Below are 22698 nucleotides of genomic sequence, written 5' to 3'. Positions count from 1 at the left end.
GACACGACTTAGGGACTACACCACCACCACCAAAGGAAAGGCCTGCCTGTGAAAAAGCATCAGTCCACAGAAGCCCCCTGGAGGAGAAAGGAGAAGTAACATTTATTAAGCAACAAAACAATACATTTTGTGCTGTGCAGTTTCATTTCCTTTATCTTCTTTTTCAACACTTGCAAAAAATCTGTGAGAAATATGTTGCTACTCCTCCGAGTTTATAAGAAAGAAAACTGAGGTTAAGGAACTCTAGCCCAAGGTTTTAAGGCTCATACATGGGATCAGAATCACTGTTTGTCCTCTCCCCAAATTATGTCATTTCTATTATGCTCTAGAAACCAAGAACAGTTCTTTGTAAACAAAATTGCTGATTCTCTATGTAATATACTTGCCTAGGTTTAAGTGTTATATATTTAAATTAACTTACTATTAAAATAACATTAGGTAGATTTTGTGTTAGGTATTTAAATTGACTTGTTAATAGAATAATTATTATTGGTGTACCCATTAAAATCCAAATCTTGTTGCTGTGTCCAAGAATAGGAAACATAGAATAAGGATAAACATTTTTTGAAAGGTTCAACGCAAAGCAATCTAAGTTATATGGTCATTGACAAGTACATGGAGTAGTTGAGATGTCAGTACATGGTGGTAACCAAGGCAAAATGATTTCAATCTAAGCAAAGAAACATCACTCCAGCTCATAATCACAGGCTGCTTCTTGAGTAAGTCCTGCCATCTTACATAGGTAAACTTGCACTTATAAACTGAAGTAAACAAGAAAACCTTTTCACTCCTACAAACTAAACTATAGCTCAAAGGGCTTTCCCCCTTAGGCCAGCAAGTGGCATGAGGAGTACTGGGTTGTGTTACTAGAAGATATTAACAAACTATGCATCGTTGCATGTGTAACATGGTCTAATTCCAAAGCACAATGCTAAAGGAAATGAATGGATATATTCATTTTCCCCTAATTCGTTTAGTAGATAAGAGGCAATCTGATTCAGTGTAAGAACTGATATTTTTGTGCAAATACACATACTAGGAAAGTATCCATTCATTAGCACAATTAATCAGACCTACCAGATTAATTTGCACATCATTTGGACATTGTTTATAGTTGTTGGAAAAGGTAACTTTCTTCTTAACAAAATTTGGCTTGATTTCTGTAATTTGATATTTATATATTATCTATACATGATCAATTGAAAAAGGTCATTTATGTAAATTAAATGATGGGGATAAGAGAAATACTATAGCCTTAATTTGCCCTTCCCTTTCTTTATCTTAAATTTCAAAAGAGATGCCATAATTTCTTATGATTTTAACATGTATCAAGTGATAGTAATTGACCAGGATTTATACGTGAAGTTTGTTACAGTTTGATAGAAAGTATCCCTTCTTTCCATTGAGCTAATGTGCTATTCTTAAATATTTGGCAGGCCCTATAACTGGGGAAAGGTTATAAACTTGATAAAGCAACCACTTGAGTATCTGCCAGTAATTCAGACAATCCTGAATGTTAATTTCATCTCCGGTATCTTAGAGTATTGCGTGCATGTGTGCATGCATGCACGGTCAGTCCTGTCCAACTCTGTGACCCCACGGACTGCAGCCCGCCAGGCTTCTCTGTCCATGGGATATCCCAGGCAAGAATACTAGAGTGGGCTGCCATTTACTCCACCAGGGGATTTTCCCGACCCAGGGATCAAACCCTTGTGTCTCTTGTGTCTCCTACATTGGCAGGTGGATTCTTTACCACTCCCACCTCTGGAAACCCACTTTAGCGTACAGCAAACCTCAATATAGTGTTGTACTTTTAGTACTTGTTTGAGAAACTATTTCAGTCAAGATTTCAGGATCGTAAGAATCCACAGTCCAGGGAAGCTCAGCTCACAAGTATCCAGTTACTCTCGGGTCTCAAGTCTTCCAGGGTTATGTCAGGACTGGGCCAGACCTCAGGAGACCTTCTGTGCATGAAGTGTCACTGAATCTCCTCCCAGTCTCATACTGGGACACATCCTAGAGGAGAGTGGGTTGGCCTGGGGCCTGTTTGCTTAACAGTTGTCGTCCCACCTGGGCTTGAGTGCCTGCTGGGCTGGGGAATATGCTGAATCGTCAAAACCAAAGCCTTCGAGTTACTACTGCTTCTTACAGGGGCAGAGTATCTGAGACAACTTCTCAAAGTTGTTCAGCTTGCTCCAAGTGACTCCTACTAGAATGAGCTTTCTCATCCGTAAACTGCCATAGACCAGGATCTTTCTAAACTTAGACCCTCCCCCCAAACCCAGAGTCTCATATACCAAGGCTAAGAGCTGAGTCCTAGGGTACATCCAGCCCGGAGTATCTGTTTTTCTGCCTAGTTTTTAAAGGCTAGTGTTAAGACAGACAGCTGTGATTAAGACAGGCAGATGTGGGTTCAAACTCCAGCTCCCACACTCACACCCTAGTTGTAAGAATTCAACAAGATGTCTTACTTCCCCAAACCTCAATTTCCTCATTTTAAAGTGAGGATGATAAATGTTCATATCTCACAGAATATGGAGAAGCATCAAATGAAAAAATATATGTAAACATATAGAAGAAAATCACTCAGCACTATGTATTAAATAGTGGTTATTTTTATTAACTTTAATATTTTTGCGTATGATTAAAAATATGCTCCCCTAAAATAACTCCAAAGCTATTTTATTTATCCTTAATGATTTAAGTACATTTTGGAATAAGTCAAATGTTTTTTAATATTCTTAATAATGTGTTACCTATCTAGACATTTGGGATTTTAATAATGACTTTATTATGGATTAAAATTTAATCCGTTATCTAATATCTGGCTAGTTTGTGTAGTATGAGAGAAATACATTCTAATAGGTCTAATCTCTAGACATCAAAATCTATCTGAGATAAAGAAAATTAACTCAATACTTTGAAGATTCTTCTAACTTTATATCAGAAGACTGACACATGAAAATCCAACATGGATAGATTATTTTTATTAAGGTTTTCTGTAATAAAGCCCTTCTGAAATAATTGTTTATGTTACTGTCTTCCTATTATACCACCCATTAATAACTGTCAATGATTTTTTTTTAAACAGCTTGAGAATCCCACCCTGAGATGATGTAAAGTTGAATTTTCCTTTTTCTTAATTTGTCTTAGATGCTGGAAGAATCAGAAATGTGCACAGTACCTGGTGGTTTGGCCAGAGTGAAGAAACAGTTTGAGAAGGACAAAATTGCTTCTTCCTCTAATACCTTCACTCAGTACCAATACCAACACCAGAACAGATCTGAGCAGGTAATACTACTATCAGTAAAGGATAAATCCTGTCGGGCTGAAATGCTCTTATTTCAGTGCTAATATAAAACACACATACCCGCCCTCTTTGGTGGTATATTTGTTTACATTACTCATCAAGAATGGTAATTTTGAAATGTTTTGAAAATCATCCTGAAAGCATATCAGCATATTGACTTACTAGAGCATTTTGACATGTTTCTAGAAAATCATACTGGTATATTTTTTTCTCAGCTTGTATTGTCTCAAAAATGAAAATTAAATAGTCTAAGTCAACAGGTAAACAGAAATGTTGAGAACAATATTTACATTGAACCTCTGTCTTTACATTATAACTCATGATAAACTACCTGTTATTTGTTTGCATAGATTAAATTTGAAGCATTATTCAGCTGCTTATTCTGATGAGTTTTCTGCTTTCTTAAAATCATCAAAAATTGAGTAGTGGAACCCAGATGTTATATGAAACTTACTGATGCAACCTCTAAATGTTATCTTACATGAAAGATTTATTTTCCCATTTCATTACTCCATTGTCATATATCACCAAATATTATCATGGGTTATAATGATTTTTGATTGTGAAAACATTAGTAATAAAACTCATTAGATTGAGCCTGGCACTGTGAAAAATAGTAATTGCACTATAAATAGCCTTTCTATGAGGAAGAAAGTAACTGGGATAGTTCTGAAATGTTGTCATAGGACATAAAAGTATTTTTTGTTTTTTTGTTTTTTTTTCAGAAAAATCCCAACGATATTTAGAGTTGTCTCAGTTTTGAATATTAAGGCAGTTGAGTGTGTATGGTGGTAGGGTAGCAGGGAAAGTATATCAGATTAATTAAAAGTCTGATATGTGAATTAGTATTTGTTTTCTTTTTCTGGCTTTTTGAAAAAAAAAATTTAAGTAGCTCAAGTTTAAGGCAAGATTTCTTTTAATTTTTCCTAAAGGAAATGTAAATAAATTAAGATTGGATATTGTTTTTTTTTTTTTTACTGTTTTATTTATTTATTTTTTGACTTTTTTTTTTAATTTTATTTTATTTTTAAATTTTACATAATTGTATTAGTTTTGCCAAATATCAAAATGAATCCGCCACAGGTATACATGTGTTCCCCATCCTGAACCCTCCTCCCTCCTCCCTCCCCATACCATCCCTCTGGATTGTCCCAGTGCACCAGCCCCAAGCATCCAGTATCGTGCATCAAACCTGGACTGGCAACTCGTTTCTTACATGATATTTTACATGTTTCAATGTAATTCTCCCAAATCTTCCCACCCTCTCCCTCTCCCACAGAGTCCATAAGACTGTTCTATACATCAGTGTCTCTTTTGCTGTCTCGTACACAGGGTTATTGTTACCATCTTTCTAAATTCCATATATATGTGTTAGTATACTGTATTTGTGTTTTTCCTTCTGGCTTACTTCACTCTGTATAATAGGCTCCAGTTTCATCCACCTCATTAGAACTGATTCAAAGGTATTCTTTTTAATGGCTGAGTAATACTCCATTGTGTATATGTACCACTGCTTTCTTATCCATTCATCTGCTGATGGACATCTAGGTTGCTTCCATGTCCTGGCTATTATAAACAGTGCTGCGATGAACACTGGGGTACATGTGTCTCTTTCCCTTCTGGTTTCCTCAGTGTGTATGCCCAGCAGTGGGATTGCTGGATCATAAGGCAGTTCTATTTCCAGTTTTTTAAGGAATCTCCACACTGTTCTCCATAGTGGCTGTACTAGTTTGCATTCCCACCAACAAGATATTGTTGCCCTTTGGTCGCTAAGGCATATCCAACTCTTTTGTGACCTCAAGGACTGCCCATGGAGTTTTTCAGACAAGATTACTGGAGTGGGTTGACATTTCCTTCTCCAGGGCTATCTTCCCGACCTAGGGATCAAACTTGCAGGTGGATTCTTTACCACTGAGCCACCAAGGAAACCTGGGATTGGATATACTTGTGATCTAAAATATAGCTTTTACAACATAGGAATCTAAGTGAATCAAGTATGTGTATTTACTTGAAATTGATCGACTACATGATATATAGTCATTATTAATAATTTAAATAAATCCTATGTAGAAGTATAGGTTTTACAGATCCTTTAACTTACAGGAAAGCGGTGTGATAGAGTGTAAGAACTATGAGACTTGTAGATATGAGTTCACGCGCCACCTCTGAAGTTTATCAGCTGAGTCACGTAGACCCAGGGCCGCCTTCACGGGGAGCAGGTACACAGGACCCCTTGGATGGAAGGGCCCTGCATTTAGTTTCATACTCTGCTATTATCTTGAAATTCTTCATGATTTTTGAACAAGGAACATTACATTTTCATTTTACACTGAGTATCGCAAATTATGTTGCCAGTACTACATAGTCCAAATTCATAACCCCCTCAAGTCAGTTTCTGTTAAGATGGAGAAAGCGATGAGTGATTTGTCTATTTCACAAGGTGATTGTGGTGGTCAAAGATAACAACGGGCATTTCCGTGAAAGCATTTCATCATCTGTAAAATTTGATATCAATTAGGACACTTTATTTTGCAAAAGACCAAAAACCCAACCACAAACGTCTTAAACTAAAAAGCATATCACAGATTCATAAAAATGCAATCTTGTAGAAGGGAGATTTGATGTAATCTCCAGAGGTATACTAGAGCAGCTGGCTTGTGCCAACCCTTTCATTATTAAATTTTTAGGAATTTTGAAAACCAGATAATATCATGTTAATAGCTTGACATCAGCCATATTATGAATATTAATACCAAGGGAATTGGCAACAAATCAGGAATATTTTTTCTCCCATCCTTCCTGCTTTCCTTCCCTTCTATTCTTCCTCCCTTTCCTCTTTCTGTCTTTTCTTTGAGAACCCATTGTTAAGCAGGTATTACATTACCATTGATTTACCTAAGGATTCACAGTATGTCTCTAGCACAGTAGCTAGGAGCACTTGGATGGAGCCAGATCACTTGGGTCCATATCCCTGCTCCTTAACTCATTGTTGTTGTTGTTTAGTCACTCAGTCGTGTCCGACTCTTTGGGACCCCATAGACCATAGCACACCAGGCTCCTCTGTCCATGGGATCTCCAGGCAAGAATACTGGAAGTAGGTTGCCATTTCCTTCTCCAGGCGATCTTCCTGACCCTGGGATCAAACCCACATTTCCTGCTTTGGCAAGCGGATTCTTTACTGCTGAGCCACCAAGGAAACCCTTCCTAACATATTAGCTGGTGACATTCGGCAAGTTTCTTAATATCTCTGTGTCTCAATTTCCTCAATTATAAAGCCAAGATTAGAATAGCACCCACCTGATAGGTTTGTTAAGAGCATTAAAAAAGCTGTTTTTGTAAAGTACTTAAGATTGTGCTTGGACCTTATAAACACTTTCCAAGTGTTTGTTTTAAAAACTGAATATCTCCTTGATCATATTTCTTTTCTTTTTTAACCTCTCAGCCTTACTTCCTCTGAGTTGGCCCCATTTTCACTCAAATTTTCCCCAGAAAAGACTAAAAATGATGGAGAAAAAGGAGAATCCTTTTCCCAGAAGCCCCAGGAAAAGCCTTTATAACATCTAATTGGCTCTAAATGGAATACATGTGCTTCCCCTAGAACTAAAGTACTATAGCCAGAGGATGCTGATTGGCTGAGCAGCCTCTGTGCATGTCCTCCACATCCCCTTAGGAACAAACAATAAATAGAGGCTGGGTAAAAACCATCAAACCAAAACAATCAACCAATCAAAAACAAATCAAACCTGGGTAAAAACAATCAAATCAAAAAACAATCAAAAAAATCAAAGCAGTCAAGCAATATGTGTGTGTATGTGTTTTGCAGATGTGTTTTTCTCCTTGCAAATATAGTGTACTATTATAGGCTGTAATCCCTGCTCTGAGAACATGAAATACTAAAGTGTGTAAGAGTAAATAAAAAAATGCACTAAAAACCTGAATAGCTGCATGATTCTAAGCCTGTAATGACCTCTCTGAACTTCAGTTTCATTATCTGCCTTTAGACATACTAATAATACCCCATAATTCCATAAGGAATGCAATGCAATATAAATAAAATAGAAAGGAAACGTGGGAGAATGAACAAGTAAATACCATTTATTGACTCTTACACAGAAATCTGTAGGGAATAAAAGAAACAAGTCATCTGTCCTTAAAAGTCAAATTACTGACTTATAATTCTTAATGGAAATTTGAGATATCTATCAAATTTGGTGATAGGGCAGAAAATGCAGAAAACTCATGTTTTAGATATTCACTTAAATGTTTAAAGTGTTCTGAATGCATTCTAAAAATCTCTTCTTTTATCAGCAGGGATTGAGGACAAAACATTTATTGGTAGACAAACAGTTAATTCTGTTTTATCCAAATTGTTGTCATGCCTGAGAGTGTTTTCTGTCTCTTTGTTTAAAGTACTTGAGATTTATCTCTCTGCTAAGTTCTGCCCATAGCCAGAAAAATATTTAGTTTGCTAACATATATAAATTAACTTGGAAATCAAGTTTAATTAGAGTTAAAAGAAAGAACATTTGTTTTGGATTTCTGACAATATTTAACATCACAATTAGTAATAACTTCATAGTGAAGTGAAAATGTTAGTCGCTCAGTCGTGTCCAACTCTTTGCGACCCCATGCACTTGTAGCTTGCCAGGCTCCTCTGTCCATGGAATTCTCCAGGCAAGAATACTGGAGTGGGTTGCCATTTCCTCCTCCAATAATTTCATAAGGTGTAATATGAATTCCAATCTGCCTCTTTTTTTTTCCTAATGTATTGAAGTGAGATGTTTCAAGGTAATTAGCTATTTGGAAGCAGTTTGTCTAGAAGACAGGCAACAGGACTAAACAGGTTTTGAAAATTAAGCTATCTCTGAGGGTAAAATTCCCTCTTTTTTTAATTGATTATACCTATTGAAAAAGAGGTTTAAATAGTGGGGGGAAAGCAGGTACTAGATACAGGAACACTCACTATGCCAAACATTTTAAACTGGGAATAATGTCCTATTTATGTATTCTAGACTTCGACTTCAGAGAAGGCAATGGCACCCCACTCCAGGACTCTTGCCTGGAAAATCCCATGGACGGAGGAGCCTGGTGGGCTGCAGTCCATGGGGTCGCTACAAGTCGGACACGACTGAGCGACTTCACTTTCACTTTTCACTTTCATGCATTGGAGGAGGAAATGGCAACCCACCCCAGAATTCTTGTCTGGAGAATTCCATGGACAGAGGAGCCTGGTGGGCTGCCGTCTATGGGGTTGCACAGAGTCGAACACAACTGAAGCGACTTAGCAGCAGCAGCAGCAGCAACAGTTAGCAACATCACTTCTAGCTTGTGGGAATATCCTTATGTAAATTAGAAAAAGAAGCCACTCTGGACAGTCATGGTCTCTGGGTAACAGGGGTGTGGAATTCAGCTTCTTAGAGGAATGTGTTGGGGAAAACTTTATTGTTATCGGTGGTTCTGGTAGTTAGTACTGTTTTTAATATCACCCATTTAGAGCCTGTTTTTCAAAGTATCCGTTACTTATTCCTGTAGATAAGAATGAAATCCAACCCTCCTTAAGGGATTATGAGCCATTCAGCATGTGTCCTGTTGATATTTAGATTAGAAATACCACATTAGCATTGTTTCTCATTTTGTCTTAGGACTGAATTCTCAGAATTCTATGCCAGTGAAAAGCAGTAGGTTCTTAATACTAGAATGGAAAGGACCACTTAAGAGGGATATTTTTAATCCACTCACTACAACAGGCTCCATTTGGGAAAACATTCTGAATAATCCATCCCCTCATCTTTAAAAAGAGATCTTGAAGTACATGGAGCAGATATTAGGATAAATGTGTTGTTGGTAGGAAAATGTCATTCTGCTTGTCAGAGTTTATTTTCACTCACCCATTGTATGGTTGCTGGGTTGTTGTTCTTTTTAAAGACTTTCATCCTCTCTTTCTTCATTTTTAACAGCTTTATTGAGATAATTTCCATACCATAAAGTTCACCCATTTTAAGTATACAGTTCAATGGCTGTTTAATATATTTACAAAGTTGTGCGGTGTCGCCACAATCTAATTTTAGAACTTTCCCATTCCTCCAAAAACCAAACCTTGGACCCATTAGCAATCTTAGGACCTTCCTTCTCTGAGCCATATTCTCACATTCAGGATTTGATCTTCATCCTCTCATGCTTATTTCCTCTTCTTCTTTCTCTTGTATTTACACAGTACTGAGTAGCTCTTTGTGTATTAATTGTGAAGTCCTAGCAGCTCTTTTCTGGAGTTGCTTCTTTTTTTCCTCATTTTAAGTGGTCTACATAGGGAAGAACAGATGGAGCTCCAAAAATCTGCTAAGTACTCAGTGCAATGCTGTGCTTAGGTAATTGCTTTCATATGAGAACGGCTGCACTGAATCTATGTCAAGAGTCTAAAGCATGCCTGACCTCCACTCCCTGCTGCCAAGTCTGATGTGGACCAGTAGGGAGCTGCAAGACAGGGTGTATCTTTCCACACACATCTGCTGTTGCAAAAAGCCTCACATAAACAGTCGTACTCTATTAAGATTATGTGGATTTGAAGCAATCTCTAGACAATTTTAGGTTGATAGAAAACATTTTTGACAGCTTGTGATATATCTGACATCTGTGTGTTTTAGACTCTTTAAAGGTGACCCATAATTATTTTCTAGCAAGCTAAACATATTTTTATCAACTGTATGTCCACATTGCAAAGCATTTCTCATAAAAAGTGTTTTAAGCCTGACTTCAGCTTTCTGCCACATAGATAATTTTTCAAGGGCCTGGATTGCTATTAACAACCCCAACCTAACCTATATCTCTATCAGCACACAGGATTGTGACCAAAAGTATGTCTTGAAAAAAAAATTTTTTTTTAAGTTGTGTGCATGGTTTTTAAATGACTATTGTAACTAAAGTAACCCAATCAAACAGGCAGTTTAGAGGAATGGTTAAGCCTATCAGTTCCAGAATCAGACAGCCCAGGTTATAGTCTCCTGAGTTAACCACATAACCTCCTCTATAAAATGAGGATTAAGTAACATATGTGTTAAGAATAAAATGAGGTGGTTCATGTAAAATTCTTACCAGAACTGACCAGCAGATATGAACGGTTCCGTAACACCAGCTACTATCAGTAGTAGTATTGACATTACTTTGCCATTCAAAGTAGAATACGATTCATAAACTTATTTTATTTATAAGTAAAATGACAAAGAAGGATGGCATTGTTCTATGCCTCACACCTTCTTTCTTTTCGCCTTTTTGGCCTGGGGAGACAGAATCATTTCCTAGAAGCTCATTAGGCAATTCGAGATTAGTTTAAAATTAACATCCCTGAATATGCTTTGCAACTGGTAACGTCCCGCTACCCAGTCTCCATCTGCCTCCTTTCTTCCTATTCATGTCCACCTTCCTATAGCTCTGTATGTCTTGGTGAAACCATGTCCAGTTCTAACTGTTGCGATTAGACCTGCACACAGGTTTCTCAAAGACAGGTAAGGTGGTCTGGTATTCCCATCTCTTTACGAATTATCCACAGTTTTTGTGATCCACAGTCAAAAGCTTTGGCATAGTCAGTAAAACAGAAGTAGATGTTTTTCCAGAATTCTCTTGCTTTCTCTATGATCCAGTGAATGTTGGCAATTTGATTTCTAGTTCCTCTGCCTTTTCCAGATCCAGCTTGTACATCTGAAGTTTCTTGGCTCACGTACTGTTGAAGCCTAGCTTGAAGGATTTTGAGCATTACCTTGCTAGCATGTGAAATGAGTGCAATGGTGTGGTAGTCTGAACATTGTTTTGTGTTGCCCTTCTTTGGGATTAGAATGAAAACTGACTTTTTCTAGTCCTGTGGCTACTACTGAGTTTTCCAAATTTGCTGGCATATTGCATGCAGCACTTTAACAGCATCATTTTTTGGATTTGAAATAACTCAGCTGGAATTCTATCACCTTCAATAGCTTTGTTCATAATAATGCTTCCTAAGGCCCACTTGACTTCACACTCCAGAATGTTTGGCTCTAGGTAAGTGACCACATCATTGTGGTTATCCAGGTCATTAAGGTCATTTGTATAGTTCTGTGTATTCTTACTACCTCTTCTTAATCTCTTCTGCTTCTGTTAGGTCCTTGCCATTTCTGTGCTTTATTGTGCCCATCTTTGCATGAAATGTTCCCTTTGTACCTCCAATTTTTTGAAGAAATCTGGTCTTTCCCATTCCATTGTTTTCCTCTATTTCTTTGCATTGTTCACTTAAGAAGTCTTTATTTCTCCTTGCTATTCTCTTGAACTCTACATTCAGTTGGGTATGTCTTTCCTTTTTGCCTTTTGCCTCTCTTCTTTTCTCAGCTATTTGTAAAGCCTCCTCAGACAACCACTTTGACTTCTTACATTTAATTTTCTTTAGGATGGTTTTGATTACCACCTCGTAACAGTGTTATGAAACTCCATCCATATTTCTTCAGGCACTCTATCTACAGATTTTATCCCTTGAATCTATTCCTGACTTTGATTTAGGTCATACCTCTATGGTCTAGTGGTTTTCCCTACTTTCTTCAATTTAATTCTGAATTATGCAATAAGGACTTCATGATCTAAGCCACAGTCTGCTCCTGGTCTTGTTTTTGCTGATTGTATAGAGCTTCTCCATCTTCAGCTACAAAGAATATAATCAATCTGGTTTCAGTATTGACCATCTGATGATGTCTATGTGTCAAGTCATCTCTTGTGTTGATGGAAGAGCATGTTTGTTATGATCAGTGTGTTCTCTTGACAAATCTCTGTTAACCTTTACTGTGCTGAAAATGAGCAAAGAAACTAATCTTCCCGGTGGCTTAGACGGATTTAGAAGCATCAACATATGAAGCCCCATCCCTATCCCCTGGTTTCTCAGGCAGGCAGGACCTTGGGGTATAGTACAAATACTCATAAGTAAGACTAAGTTACAAGAATAGATTCAACACTTTCAAAATATCTTGAATTGGTTGCTTTTCTTTCTATGATCATCTTACTGATTCTCCAAAACAAAATTTGTAGGAACAAGATTTATCCCAGTTATTGGAGTATTATGACCATAGTTCCTCTTCTTCTGAATGGTACTGTGAGTTTTCCATTTCTGTAACCTCTTTGTTCTTATAGAACCCATTTTCAATTTCTTTTACAGAAGACAAGTGTGTTTACAGATATACCCTTCACTTCTTTCAAGTAAAAGGAGTTAGGATTGCTCAGGAGGAAAGGAATGGCATTGTGCTTATCACAGGGCCTGTGGTTGTTGAGGGAGTGTCACCTGGACCCTTTCCACAAAGACACAAAATCACAGCAGAATTTCATATTCTTGGTGCTCCAACACATGATCTCAAAAAGCTTTTGATGTTGATAAAGATGTAAAGATTATTTAGACATAATCAAGTTGTATGTCTTCTTTTATGGGAGACAGTAGACATTTAGGGAAAGTTGGAATAGGAAAAGAATATATATTTGTATAGCCCATTCTTCAATCTGAAGTGTCCTATTAGTTTAAAATTATAACTGTGCTCTTTGTATAATTACACCTAAAAAGCTTCTCAAGTATGTAGACAATATAGTATATTTACTAAATACACTTTCTTTTTAAATTTAATAATAAAATGGTAAGATACAGTATTTTAAGTTCTGAGATTATGCTAGTTTGTGAAGAGCAAGGAAAATTATAACAACAATAGAAATCATTAACATTATACAATCATTATGTTTTCAGAACTTAGTAAAATCTGCAAAAATGTGGTTTTTTCCATATAATTACTTTTATGAAAATGGGCACTTGACATCAGAGGATATAGTATTAGCTTTTTCTGCTGCTTCTGGATCTGATATTTCTTAAAATAAACCTGTCCTCTTGGGGCTCTGAAAATGATTGGATTGAGTCAAGCCTGTCTGTTCTTTTGGATGTTCATTTATTCATTAGTTTGCATAATTACAAATGAATTATCCTGCTACAAAAACAAAACTGGAAGAACACAAGGCATGAGCAAAGAAGAAGCAGCATAAAGAGGAAATTCTTCTGCAGAGATATGTTTAGGAAATTCTTGATTTTTTTTTCAGTTTCTTTGCAAATCTTAACATCACAGAACCCAAAAGTAAGATTACATCTCCTTCCAACAGGCTTTTCTTCTGCTTCTTCTTTATCCCTCTCTGTCCTGAGTGATCTACTCAGCATGGTCCAATAGACAGCTCTTTCAGTTCAGTTCAGTTCAGTTGCTCAGTCGTGTCCGACTCTTTGTGACCCCATGGACTGCAGCACTCCAGGCTTCCCTGTCCATCACCAACTCCCAAGGAGCCTTCATTTTCAACCCTGTCAGGAGGACAGAGCATTTCAGTACCACCCACTAGGTGGACACCAAAAGTAGGGAGCCAAGTACTCAATCCATCTTCCTTATCCTTGGGTATATGCCATGGTCTTCTAGAGACATCATTCTGCTTTGGTATTTGAAATCCCTCCATTGAATTATGCAATTCATCATATTGCACAGTGTATAGAAATATATTTGGGGAAGATTTGTGAGGCTTCAGTGAAGTCAAGACTTTAGGCTGGGGTCCAGTTTGTGAACCTGTTATCATAAGCATTTTTTATCATTATTCTAAAAGTATCAACAACAAATTCCCCCAATCACATTTTCGTTGTTTTGTTTTTCTTAGAGGATCTAAAAAAGGGTATTCCTTTCTTCCCCTCAATTTCTTTTCTTTCCTGTCTTTATTGTTTCCAGCCCTTTCATTACTAAAGAGGGGATTATGACAATGACAAGGTGTACCATCAAGTCTGGGTACAGAAAATAAAGAAAGAAAAAGCAGTAATTTATGGAGATGAGGGAATGCAAGGAAATATGGGTGAGAGAATTAGAGATACTTACATACACAACTACTTTTTCTATAGCAGAATCAGATATATTGTGTTGATTTCCTCCTGTAAAAATAGTGGTGAGACAAACAATATCATTTCAGACAAATACAGGTTAACTTATTTAAATATAATGATCATTGTCTCCGTGTTTAGCACTTATGCTCAGTATAATTTCTCTTATAATTCTGAGATATATAATCAAGTATTTATCTTTTACTATTTCCTAGACCACTATACTTGAAGTTTAAAGACTATCACCCCTTCTTAGCAAAGTCTATTTGAATCTCATCTGCTCTGACCCCTCCTTACAGAACTAATTTGATCTTCTGTCGTGAATCTCCAGCAAGTGGGTGGGTGTTCTACCCTTTACATTGCCCTGGAATTGATAAGTACAACTGGAGGAAAATCCAATACAGATCAAAGGCTATGTCCTTAAATTTCATTTCATCTGATTTGTTTCTATATATGTATAGTAGTTAAATGGCTCAATTTTTAAAAGCTATAGATGTATCAGTTCAGTTCAGTTCAGTCGCTCAGTCGTGTCCAACTATATGCAACCTCATGAATCGCAGCATGCCAGGCCTCCCTGTCTATCACCATCTCTCAGAGTTCACTCAAACTCACATCCATCGACCTGGTGATACCATCCAGCCATCTCATCCTCTGTTGTCCCCTTTTCCTCCTGCCCCCAATCCCTCCCAGCATCAGAGTCTTTTCCAATGAGGCAACTCTTCGCATGAGGTGGCCAAAGTACTGGAGTTTCAGCTTTAGCATCATTCCTTCCAAAGAACACCTAGGGCTGATCTCCTTTAGAAGGGACTGGTTGGATCTCCTTGCAGTCCAAGGGACTCTCAAGAGTCTTCTCCAACACCACAGTTCAAAAGCATCAATTCCTCGGCGCTCAGCTTTCTTCACAGTCCAACTCTCACATCCATACAAGACCACTGGAAAAACCATAGCCTTGACCAGATGGAGCTTTGTTGGCAAAGTAATGTCTCTGCTTTTGAATATGCTATCTAGGTTGGTCATAACTTTTCTTCCAAGGAGTAAGTGTCTTTTAATTTCATGGCTGCAGTCACCATCTGCAGTGATTTTGCAGCCCCCCAAAATAAAGTCTGATACTGTTTCCCCATCTATTTGCCATGAAGTGATGGGACCGGATGCCATGATCTTCGTTTTCTGAATGTTGAGCTTTAAGCCAACTTTGTCACTCTCCTCTTTCACTCTCATCAAGAGGCCTTTTAGTTCCTCTTCACTTTCTGCCATAAGGGTGGTGTCATCTGCATATCTGAGGTGATTGATATTTCTCCCTGCAATCTTGATTCCAGCTTGTGCTTCTTCCAGCCCAGTGTTTCTCATGATGTTCTCTGCATATAAGTTAAATAAGCAGGGTGACAATGTACAGCCTTGACGTACTCCTTTTCCTATTTGGAACCAGTCTGTTGTTCCACGTCCAATTCTAACTATTGCTTCCTGATCTGCATACAGGTTTCTCAAGAGGCAGGTCAGGTGATCTGGTATTCCCATCTCTTTCAGAATTTTCCACAGTTTATTGTGATCCACACAGCCAAAGGCTTTGGCATAGTCAATAAAGCAGAAATAGACGTTTTTCTGGAACTCTCTTGCTTTTTCGATAGATGTATACTTTTAGGCAAAATGAAACTATTTAAACATCTACTTAAAGCAAATAGTTCTTTGTCCTTTTTTTGTAAGAGTCTCTTTTCAATTTTGAGACCCCTCTAACTTTTGTATTTTTTAAATCTTTGCACGTGATTACCAGTATTATATTGATAGAAAAGATGTTTCACTGAATCACCAACCTTAAAAGCAATAAAACTGTGCAGTTACCTGATAGACTAGTGAAAACCATATTAGGGGAAAAAGACTCAGTGATATTTGAAATCAATGTGCAATAAAAATTACAGCACATGAATTTTTTAATTCTTTGAAGGTGTTTCAGTGCAGTTCTTCAGCATAAATATTTAGCTACTTGAGGATAACGACCCTCCTTTCTTGTTCCTAGTTTAAACACACTTTAGGTACATCACAAGTGTATGTTGAGCACATAACTTACTGCTTTTAGGTGTTAAAGCATTGATTCTATACTGATGAAATTCTTGTTAACCTCTGTACCATGGTATATGTTTGGAATTTTCAAATCTTGTGCAGCATTTTCCCTTCAACTCCTTTTACTGATTAAGTCCGTGGGTAATCAACATGTAGAATTTAAAATGGGAAAATTCTTAACAAATCAGATGTTATAAAGTGTGAAGGGCCTTGTGTATTTCCTGACATTTACAACAGTCAGTGGTAGGTCTTTCTTTCTGTTTCCTTCAATGCTTCCCTACACTCTATCCCAGCAGATTACGAATCAGGATTCTAACTGCGACTGAAATTAGCTGTCATTTACTTACCTGATTTCTCACTTGAATTGATGACAAACTCCAGCTCATAATCTACCATTCCTATTTCCACTTCATTATCTTTCCATTCCTGATGTTACTAGTAGATACATTCACTAGTGCAACTGCAACTAATTACCCTTTTATTTTTCAGAAGTTTCCCTCATTTTGAAGAAAACCCAAGTGATCAGAGTAATTTGTAATCATAATTAATAATTACCCTGAAAGTCTTTGTTTGCACAGATTATCTTGGAGTGCTTACATCAGAGCTAAATCTGTTTTATTGCACTTTCTTCTGCTTGGATTTTTATATAAGGAATTAAAATGTATCGCTCCAGTGAGTAAGACTGATGACCATAAAGACTCAGAGGGATGGTGAAAGGAGGAGGCAGGTTTGTATAACAGGAGCTCTTTGTGATCCTTTTAGCAGAGAAACTTTACTGTCTCAGTCCTCCCAAAGGAATTTGTAAAGTCAAATGGAACATATATTGCCAAGAAATAAGCCCGAATCAGTTTCATCATAAGACATGAATAGTGTTTTCTACAATGAATGGCGTCCCTTTTCTTGTGTTTTTAACTGGTTTCCATTTGATTAATAAGACTGCAGTGTTGATAAATAACACTTTCTTAGGAGAGATAATGCCCTATTTTCATTCTTTTGGACACCTGCACCTCCGTCTACCCCTGGGGACTTCACCATCCCATGAGGCAGAACCAGTCTCCACTAGCAGAAGCTGCAAATACCATACATTCACTAACCTGGCCTTCCTGGTATGTAGGACTCAAGCTTGTCGACTGGACTGCACCAATCAGACATTTCCAATTCAAGCTTTGCATGAGGAAGTAATGAAACAACATGAGAAGCAAGAACTATGCAGAAACAGTTTTGGTGATAGCTAGTAACAGGAGATTAGCTACATCAAGTTTCAAGAAATAGTCATTGTAAAAACAGTGTTCATGATATAGTATCAATGACTTTAGCAGTGGGTGTGTCCAGTGTCAACTGCAAGGGTGGATTCACCAGAAGGTTCTGCAGCTTTATTCAGCATGGTTTCTCGCTATAAAACCTCCAAGTCTCATTCTCTGAGAATATTTCGGGAATCATATTCCTGGAGAGTCTGAGAAATACACTTCTACTGTGAATTGTTTCTTTAACAAAGTACCTTTCCTATTTATATCAGTTAGACTCTGATGCTTGGCAATGGGAGATGTGACTGATAATATACATATATATATGGTGGTTTAGTCACTATATTTTGAACTTCCCTGGTGGCTCAGATGGTAAAGCGTCTGCCTACAATGAGGGAGACCTGGGTTCAATCCCTGGGTCAGGAAGATCCTCTGGAGAAGGAAATGGCAACCCACTCCAGTGTTCTTGCCTAAAAAATCCCAAGGACGGAGGAGTCTGGTTACAGTCAACAGACTAAGTCTATGGGGTCGCAAAGAGTCAGACATGACTGAGAGAATTAACTTTCACTTAGTCACTAAGTTGTGTCCGACTCTTGCAACCCCATGGACTGCAGCCTACCAGGCTCCTCTGTCCATGGGTTTCTCCAGGCAAGAATACTGGAATGGGTTGCCATTTCTTTCTCCAGGGGATCTTCCTGACCCAGGAATTGAACCCGAATCTCCTGCATTGCAGGCAGATTCTTTACCAACTGAACTATGAGGGAAAATTACAAATCTTAACATTCAATTTGTTATTTACATGAGAGACAAAAAACAGGACCTTTTAATGAAGATGTAAGTGTGCAAAGAATTGTATAATAGTGGAAAGAAGAGAAGCGAAAGCAAAGGAGAAAAGGAAAGATATAAGCATATGAATGCAGAGTTCCAAAGAATAGCAAGAAGAGATAAGAAAGCCTTCCTCAGTGATCAATGCAAAGAAATAGAGGAAAACAACAGAATGGGAAAGACTAGAGATCTCTTCAAGAAAATTAGAGATACCAAGGGAACATTTCATGCAAAGATGGGCTCGATAAAGGACAGAAATGGTATGGACCTAACAGAAGCAGAAGATATTAAGAAGAGGTGGCAAGAAAACACAGAAGAACTGTACAAAAAAGATCTTCATGACCCAGATAATCAAGATGGTGTGATCACTCACCTACAGCCAGACATCCTGGAATGTGAAATCAAGTGGGCCTTAGAAAGCATCACTACGAACAAAGCTAGTGGAGGTGATGGAATTCCCGTTGAGCTATTTCAAATCCTGAAAGATGATGCTGTGAAAGTGCTGCACTCAATATGTCAGCAAATTTGGAAAACTCAGCAGTGGCCACAGGGCTGGAAAAGGTCAGTTTTCATTCCAATCCCAAAGAAAGGCAATGCCAAAGTAATGCTCAAACTACCAAACAATTGCACTCATCTCACACACTAGTAAAGTAATGCTCAAAATTCTCCAAGCCAGGCTTCAGCAATATGTGAACCGTGAACTTCCAGATGTTCAAGCTGGTTTTAGAAAAGGCAGAGGAACCAGAGATCAAATCGCCAATATCCGCTGGATCATGGAAAAAACAAGAGAGTTCCAGATAAACATCTATCTCTGATTTATTGACTATGCCAAAGCCTTTGACTGTGTGGATCACAATAAACTGTGGAAAATCCTGAGAGATGGGAATACCAGACCACCTGCCCTGCCTCTTGAGAAACCTATATGCAGGTCAGGAAGCAACAGTTAGAACTGGACATGGAACAACAGACTGGTTACAAATAGGAAAAGGAGTACGTCAAGGCTGTATATTGTCACCCTATTTAACTTAAATGCAGAGCACATCATGAGAAACGCTGGGCTGGAAGAAGCACAAGCTGGAATCAAGATTGCTGGGAGAAATATCAATAAGCTCAGATATGTAGATGACAACACCCTTATGGCAGAAAGTGAAGAGGAACTAAAAAGCCTCTTGATGAAAGTGAAAGAGGAGAGTGAAAAAGTTGGCTTAAAGCTCAACATTCAGAAAACGAAGATCATGGCATCCGGTCCCATCACTTCATGGCAAATAGATGGGGAAACAGTGGAAACAGTGTCAGACTTTATTTTTTTGGACTCAAAAATCACTGCAGATGGTGATTGCAGCCATGAAATTAAAAGATGCTTACTCCTTGGAAGGAAAGTTATGACCAACCTAGATAGCATATTCAAAAGCAGAGACATTACTTTGCCAACAAAGGTCCATCTAGTCAAGGCTATGGTTTTTCCAGTGGTCATATATGGATGTGAGAGTTGGACTGTGAAGAAAGCTGAGTGCCGAAGAATTGATGCTTTTGAACTGTGGTGTTGGAGAAGACTCTTGAGAATCCCTTGGACTGCAAGGAGATCCAACCAGTCCCTTCTAAAGGAGATCAGCCCTAGGTGTTCTTTGGAAGGAATGATGCTAAAGCTGAAACTCCAGTACTTTGACCACCTCATGCTAAGAGTTGACTCACTGGAAAAGACTCTGATGCTGGGAGGGATTGGGGGCAGGAGGAGAAGGGGATGACAGAGGATGAGATGGCTGGATGGCATCACCAACTCGATGGACATAAGTTGAGTGAACTCTGGGAGTTGGTGATGGACAGGGAGGCCTGGCGTGCTGCGATTCATGGTGTCGCAAAGAGTTGGACACGACTGAGCGACTGAACTGAACTGAGATCAAATCCCTGTGAACTGACTCTTCGTTGGATATCAGTTCATAAAAATGAATCAGAGAAAAACTAAATCAGTGATCTGAAAGCTACTCTCTGGCCATGCCTCTATAGAAATTTCTATGTCCTGGGGACCAGAATGATTTAGAAGGGTTATAATATGCACAGGCACCTTTTTGCTTCTCTTTCAATAAACCTCACAAATCCACTTCTTCTCTGGTAGAATAAAGAATATACATATTGAAACTTGTTTTTTATTTTGTTTCTGGACTTACTTATATAATGAAAAATTTCATGGCAAAATATATTGACATAACCAGAGACAATCTACTTTCATTCAATCTTTTTTTTTTTCTTTTGCCTTATTTACTGTATATCTTGAATTACTTGGGAAATAGCTGATGCAGAGTAAGTGTACAATGAATATTTGTTAAGCAAAAATAACAAATATTCATGTAGCACTTATAAGCCAGGTTTTCACAAATGTTACTCTGATTCTCCTTGCAGTAACCTTCCAAGATAGGCACTATTTCATCTGCCCCCTACACGCACACACACACACACACACACTTTTTTTGGACAAGAAATGAACTCATGGAAGAGCTAAGTAATTTGTCCAAAGAAAGTGAGCAAATGTGATCCAAACTCAAGAAGGCTAATTCCAGAATCTGTGCCTTGTAATTTTTTTATTCTGCTGATAGTCATTAAGCATGCACCATATGTCAAGCACAAAAGATTCCGTGATGAGTGTGATATTACTTTGCCCTCAAGAAGCTCTCTCTATCAGAAAGACAGACACATAACAAATGATTACAAGTGCAATATGGTAGATTCTATGATAGAAAATATAAATGAGGTTTGTGAGGACACAAAGGTTGTGATAAACTTTACTCTGGATGAGGGATAATTGAGGGGAATCTGAGAGTGGAGAATGCTTCAGCTGAGACTTAAATTTTCTTTTTTATAAATATAGAACTACACTGTAGGTGAAAGAAACAGCTTATGCCACAGGTAAATTAGTATATTTATGAATATAGTGAAACATAATTGAGTCGTGGGGCTGGAAGTGTAGCCAAAGCCTGCATAAGAGAAAAAATTTTTTATTTTTATTTTATTCTAAGGCAATCAAAACCCATTGAAGAAACAAACAAGGGAGAAAGAAGAATAGATATGCATTTAAGTAATGTTTTTCCTAGCTGTATAGGATTGACGTAAAGGGTGTCAAAGTTAGATTGAAGAAGGTAAGTTAAGAGACTACTGAAATAGCAGATTAAATATATGAGGGCTTAAATGGGTCAGAAATTCTAGAATAAAGGGGACACCGACTCAAAAGATAATTAAAGGTAGAATTGGCAGGGCTTTCACTGTCAAATCAACTGAATATTGGTGAAGAGGAGTTGTGTAATGAACAGGTACAATTCTTCTTTTTATCTATTTTGGTTTGGATTAATTAACATAATATACATGTTACCCCTGGTTTTCTTTTTAAGTTATTTTCATTCTTTTTGCAAGCTTTTTACTTGCAATTTCACTACTCCTTGAGACTCCATGTTTTAGCTTCTTTTATTGTACTTTTATGTTTATTTATATCCAAATGCCCTTTTGTTTTTAAGATGCCTTACTTCTATGTTAGACTGAAATGCTGTATACGTGTATATGTGTGTGTGTGTGTTAATATATAATATATATATTATACTTCTACATAATACTTCTAGGTGTCTTTTACTGAAAATCAAATGTTTTATGTATCCTGTTTTTTTACTTTATCAAGTAAGTATCCTATTTATATAACTAATATGTTTGATGGCTCAGTTGAGAGTACATCTTTTACAAGTTCTTTTTATGAATCTTTAGCATTTTAGATGCTGAGATATGACTCTATAAATAACACTTTGGGGAAAGAAGAGGACAGAATTTTAGCAGTGAAAGCTGGCATTACTTATTCAGAAACCTCTCTTTGAAGTCAAACATTTCTACTTTTAAATTAAGTATTTTTATTAAAAATGATAAGTTTTGCTCTTTATAGCTAGATGTGACCAAAGCATAATTCTTTTGAGTCAGGAAATAGTTGATATTAATTGAATGATAGCATTCAATTAAATTATGAATTAGTATGAATTCAATAAAGTATGAATTCAATTCTCTCAGAGACTTATACAACAATCCTACATAATTTGTGCATTTCTATATATTACAGATCTTAAGAGAATTTCAAGTTAAGTGAGCCATTTTTATTCCATTAGATATATATGTACATATTTATATATATTGCACAGATATAGAGATAGACTGACAGATTATTGATATGTAGATAGGTTGGTAGATAAAACTTTTATTAAAACAATACTGACAATGCCTAGCAAAATGCTATAGAGATAGGTGGTGCTCAGTAGCTGTTGGTAGAATAAATAAATATATAGGTGAAGTGATATGAGGTCACTCACATTTAGAGATGCAGTAATTTCAAAGGAAAAGGTTGCTACTTT

At 37.3% G+C, this 22698-nt stretch overlaps 1 protein-coding gene across 3 annotated transcripts in view; it reads left to right on the top strand.

The window, feature by feature from the left end:
- Nucleotides 1-22698, top strand: part of XIRP2 (xin actin binding repeat containing 2) — a 78745-nt gene that overhangs the window by 29525 nt on the left and 26522 nt on the right. For all 3 annotated transcript variants that reach the window (XM_070803842.1, XM_070803837.1, XM_019971629.2), the window contains one exon: nt 3154-3291. In XM_070803842.1, coding sequence (XP_070659943.1) covers nt 3154-3291 — 138 coding nt within the window. The remainder of the gene's footprint in view (nt 1-3153; nt 3292-22698) is intronic.

The sequence above is a fragment of the Bos indicus genome, chromosome 2 (genome assembly GCF_029378745.1).
Source record: "Bos indicus isolate NIAB-ARS_2022 breed Sahiwal x Tharparkar chromosome 2, NIAB-ARS_B.indTharparkar_mat_pri_1.0, whole genome shotgun sequence".
Classification (NCBI taxonomy): domain Eukaryota; kingdom Metazoa; phylum Chordata; class Mammalia; order Artiodactyla; family Bovidae; genus Bos; species Bos indicus.
Note: the sequence above shows the minus strand (reverse complement) of the source record. Positions and strands in the feature narration are given on the sequence as shown.